Source organism: Borostomias antarcticus (assembly GCF_949987555.1).
Source record: "Borostomias antarcticus genome assembly, chromosome: 13".
In the NCBI taxonomy this organism is placed as follows: domain Eukaryota; kingdom Metazoa; phylum Chordata; class Actinopteri; order Stomiiformes; family Stomiidae; genus Borostomias; species Borostomias antarcticus.
This window is the reverse complement of record NC_140246.1, coordinates 16,222,828-16,227,827: the sequence shown is the minus strand read 5'-3', so window position 1 is coordinate 16,227,827 and position 5,000 is coordinate 16,222,828. Positions and strand designations below refer to the sequence as shown.

General features: G+C 50.1%; 1 protein-coding gene across 1 annotated transcript in view; it reads left to right on the top strand.

Annotated features, from left to right (window-relative positions):
- Nucleotides 1-5,000, top strand: part of gramd4a (GRAM domain containing 4a) — a 47,812-nt gene that overhangs the window by 13,521 nt on the left and 29,291 nt on the right. The window contains exon 3 of the mRNA XM_084448216.1: nt 3,007-3,124. Coding sequence (XP_084304342.1) covers nt 3,007-3,124 — 118 coding nt within the window. The remainder of the gene's footprint in view (nt 1-3,006; nt 3,125-5,000) is intronic.

The following is a 5,000-nucleotide window of genomic DNA, read 5'->3' as shown; positions in this document are numbered from 1 at the left end:
TGTACAGTAGGCCGAATAGCATTCTAATTTACTTTGATTTTTTGGTGCATTTTTCCAATAAATAATATATAGTTTTGTTTTTGTTTTTTGATAATTTGGTTGGGCCAGACTGCCTGAGGGCTGTGCTGAGGCAGGGGAGGGTCAGAGGTCAGTCTCAGGACTCTTCTCTATCAGGGGAGGGTTAGAGGTCAGTCTCAGGACTCTTCTCTATCAGGGGGGGTTAGAGGTCAGTCTCAGGACTCTTCTCTATCAGGGGAGGGTTAGAGGTCAGTCTCAGGACTCTTCTCTATCAGGGAGGGTCAGAGGTCAGCCTCAGGACTCTTCTCTATCAGGGGAGGGTTAGAGGTCAGTCTCAAGACTCTTCTCTATCAGGGGAGGGTTAGAGGTCAGTCTCAGGACTCTTCTCTATCAGGGGAGGGTTAGAGGTCAGTCTCAAGACTCTTCTCTATCAGGGGAGGGTCAGAGGTCAGTCTCAGGACTCTTCTCTATCAGGGGAGGGTTAGAGGTCAGTCTCAGGACTCTTCTCTATCAGGGGAGGGTTAGAGGTCAGTCTCAGGACTCTTCTCTATCAGGGGAGGGTCAGAGGTCAGTCTCAGGACTCTTCTCTATCAGGGGAGGGTTAGAGGTCAGTCTCAGGACTCTTCTCTATCAGGGGAGGGTTAGAGGTCAGCCTCAGGACTCTTCTCTATCAGGGGAGGGTCAGAGGTCAGTCTCAGGACTCTTCTCTATTCAGTGTGAAGGGTTTCAATTTGATGTTTGCCCCAATTTAAAAGTTCCTTATTCGCCCATGGACCCCACACCACACTACCATACAGGGCAATTGGTTGTATTCCTGATTTGACGTTTTTCGACAGATCTGAGTTGGAAAATTCATTATGATTGATTTTCAGATGGCATAAAAAGCCCTTCTTGCCTTTTCTCTCAGGTCGTATTGAAGTTCCCTGTAGAGCTGACTTTTAATCCTAAGTGTGTGTGTGTGTGTGGGAGTGAGTGTGAGTGAAACATGCACGTTTGCGCATGCGTGTGTGTGTGTGTTCTATGGTGGTGGAGCCCAGTACAAACTGAGGTCTGTTTCCCTGACCCCTGACCTTTCCTGCAGCGCTGGGATCTTGGTCTCGGTCATGTTGACTTACGGCTCAGTGAGGACAGATCTGCTGAAACTGATCTAGGAGCTGCTGCAGGCCCTCCCTGGGGTGGGAGATCTCTCTCTATCTCTCTCTATCTAACTATCACTCTCTCTCTTTATCTCCATGTCTCTCTCTCTCTGTCTTTATCTCTGTCTCTCTCTGTCTCTCTCATTATCTAACCCTATCTCTGTCTCTCTCTCTCTCTCTCTTTTACTAACTATCTAACTATCTCTATATCTCTGTCTGTCTCTCTCTGTGTAACTCTCTCTCCATGTCTCTATCTCTCTAACTCTCTCCCCCTCTCACCTCTCTCTCTTTCTCTCCCCCATCTCTTGCCTAACTCCCTCCTTGATCTCTCTCTCCCTCCTCCTCCTCCCCTCTCTCTCTCCTCCTCCCCATCTCTCTCTCTATTCTCCTCCCCATCTCTCTCTCCTCCTCCCCATCTCTCTCTATTCTCCTCCCCATCTCTCTCTCTCCTCCCCATCTCTCTCTCTCTCCTCCCCATCTCTCTCTCTCTCCTCCCCATCTCTCTCTCTCTCCTCCCCATCTCTCTCTCTCTCCTCCCCATCTCTCTCTCTCCTCCTCATCTCTCTCTCTCTCTCTCTCTCTCTCTCTCCTCCCCATCTCTCTCTCTTTCCTCCCCATCTCTCTCTCTCTCCTCTCTATCTCTCTCTCCTCCCCATCTCTCTCTCTCTCTCCTCCCCATCTCTCTCTCTCTGACACACTTAGAGAGCCCAGACATTCCTATTTGGGGTCTGTTTGATGTATTTTGTTCAGGGACCGTCTCTTTCTCTGTCTCCCTTCCTCTCTCTCTCCCTCTCTCCCACCCTCTCTCCCTCCTCTCTCTCTCCCTCTCTCTCTGCCTCTCCCACCCTCTCTCCCTCCTCTCTCTCTCCCTTGCTCTTGTTCGAGAGGGTCTGTCTGTCTGTCTGTGTGTCTCTGGGGTTTGCAGCACAATAAGATGCTCGAGTGTGTGTGTCTGTGTGTGTGTATGCATGTGTGTGTGTGTGTGTGTGTGTGTGCGTGTGTGTGGCCCAGACAGGCTGCTGCAGGGAGAAGCTGCTGCAGTGTGTATGGGTGTGTGTGTGTGTGTGTGTGCGTAAAATGGGTGTGTGTGTCAGTTAAAGGGACACCCTGCTCTTGATAGCTGTGGTGTGCTGAACCTGCATTGGCTCTTACGAGCACTGCAGCTTTCTGCCCTCCTCCTCCTCCTCTCCTCTTTCATTCTGCCATCTCTCTCCCTCTCATTCACTCCGTTTCTCTCTCCTCCTCCTCCTTCTCCTATCCTCTCTCTCTACCCTTTCTTTCCTCGTCTCGCTCTCTTTCTCTCCTCAGATTGTCTCTGTCATTCTCTTGTCTCCTCTCTCTCTCTCACACACACACACACACACACACACACACACACACACACACACACACACACACACACACGCGTGTTAACCTGCATGGTGCGGCATGGAGTGTTTTGTGTCGTTGGAGATGGACTGAAGGCCTGAGTCAGAGCAGTGAGTCATCAGTGTTGTTGCTAGCAGGGAGGACAGGACAGTAGCTACAGTAGCCCCATCTCTCTCTGCCTGGACCAGCGGGAAGCAGCCGTCCGCCACTGTGAGTCGTGTGTGTGTGTGTGTGTGTTTGTCTGGGTATCGTTCTCATGCATCTTTTAACATTGTTTTTCTTTTTTCTTGTTTACTGTATGTGTGCGTGTGCACGTGCGTGTGTGTGTGCCTGTGTGTGTGCATGCGTGTGTGCCTGTGTGTGTGCATGTGTGTGTGTGAGAACTTGGATGGCTGTGCATGTGTCTGTGTATGTGTGGGTCTGTCTGTTTGTGTGTGTGTGTATGCGTGTGCGTATGTGTGTGTGCCTGCGTGTGTGTGTCCAGGGTTCAGGATCGCTCATCATGGCTGCTGCCATCCAGGACTTCCAGAGGAATGAGTCAGATCGGCTCAATGAGGTCAAAGGTCACCTGGAGATCGCCTTACTGGAGAAGCACTTCCTGCGTGAGTAGACAACAGCAATATGGCTGCCATATCGGTCACTCTTCTGCATGGTTCACCACCACGCCCGTCTACATCCTCTGAACTGATCCCTCCTTCAGTACCTCAGCAGAATTAGGAGGGATTCAGAGGAATATGAATGAAGTGTTGGGTAGAGGAGAGATTGGAGGGAGGGAGGGAGGGAGGGAGGGAGGAAGAGGGGGAGAGGGAGGGAGGGATGGAGAAATGATACTGCACAGCCTTGGGCAAAACTGTGTTTTGTGCTTAATGTCCACACATGCACACACACACACACATGCACACACACACACACACACACACACACTCACTCACTCACTCACACACACACACACACACACACACACACACTAGCTGCTCCACCGACCCCACTGAGTACACAGAGTACTGTGCTGATAGGGCACATGGAGCCGCCAGTGGGTTGTGTGGGTGTGTGTGTACACAGGCGTGAATGCAGCGTTCAAGTGTTTTTCCATTCATCTACTTTGCAAAGAGGGTATTCCGTGATACTGATAAGGCTTGGTCTGCTATGGTGGATGTAGCACTGGACCTAGGCTAAAAGGACTGGTATTGTGAATCCAGCACTGAAGCTAAGCTAATGCTAAAGCTACTATTGAGAATGCAGCACTGAAGTTAAGCTAATGCTAAAGCTAGGGCTGGTATTGAGAATGCAGCACTAAAGCTAAGAAAATGCTAAAGCTAACGCTGGTGTAGTGAAAGCATTACTGAAGCTAAGCTAATGCTAAAGCTAGCGCTGGTGTAGTGAAAGCATTACTGAAGCTAAGCTAATGCAAAGCTAGCGCTGGTATTTTGAATGCATCACTGATCTCCTGCTATCTGTGGCTGGTGTCATTTGACTTCTGGGAGCGCTGGAGCATGAGAATCCATTAGCTCTCCTCTTGCCTCCTTTCTTCACTTCTCTCCTCTCCTCTGCTCTCTTACCCCCCCCTCCTCTCCTCTCCCCTTGCTGTCAGTATGGACATAGAGTACAGCCAAGCAGCCTTGGAGAGGGACAGAGGTAGAGTCAGACATGGTTTGTTCAGCGTTAGTGTATGATACTGTAGAACCGTTCTGACAGGAACGTGTTCTCCCTGGGGCGCGTCGTGACCGTTCTCAGACGGAATTCTCAGTGCACAGGGCTCAGCGGTTCACACGCTCACACGGTACATCGACAACAACGACGCCCGATAGGATTAGGAGAGGATAAGGAGTCCATTGTTTTAGATTAGCGGTTAGCATGTGGTTGTGCGGTAACATACCATAATAATCTAGATTAGCCGCTAGCGTGTGGTTACAGGACAGTCCATAGCATAACCTCAGGATCCACAGATCCATTCTTAATGTGTTGTGTATTGAACCGGCATGGAGAATGTTCTCCCTGTTTTCTCTCTCTCTATCTCTCTCTCTCTCTCTCTCTCTCTCCTCCTCTCCCTCTATCTGTCTCTCTCCCTCTCTCTCTCCCCCTCTCTCTCTCTCTCTCTCTCTCTCTCTCTCTCTCTCTCTCTCTCCCTCTCTCTCTCTCTACCCCTCTCCCTCTATCTGTCTCACTCCCTCTCCCTCTCTCTCCCCCTCTCTTTCTCTCTCTCTCTCTCTCCCTCTCTCTTTCTCCCTCTCCCCCTCTCTCTCTCTCTGTCTCACTCTCTTTCTCCCTCTCTCTCTCTCTCTCTCTGTCTCCCTCTCTTTTTCCCTCTCCTTCTCTCCCTCTCTTTGTAAATCTCTCTCTACATCTATCATTTCCTCTCTGCTTCTTAAAATAGTACCATGGTTGCTCGTATTTCCAGAGATGGAGAGAGATAGTGGGAGGCTGACTCTCCTCCAGATAGACCTGTAGATAGTATCTAGGTGATCGGTCAGCACACAC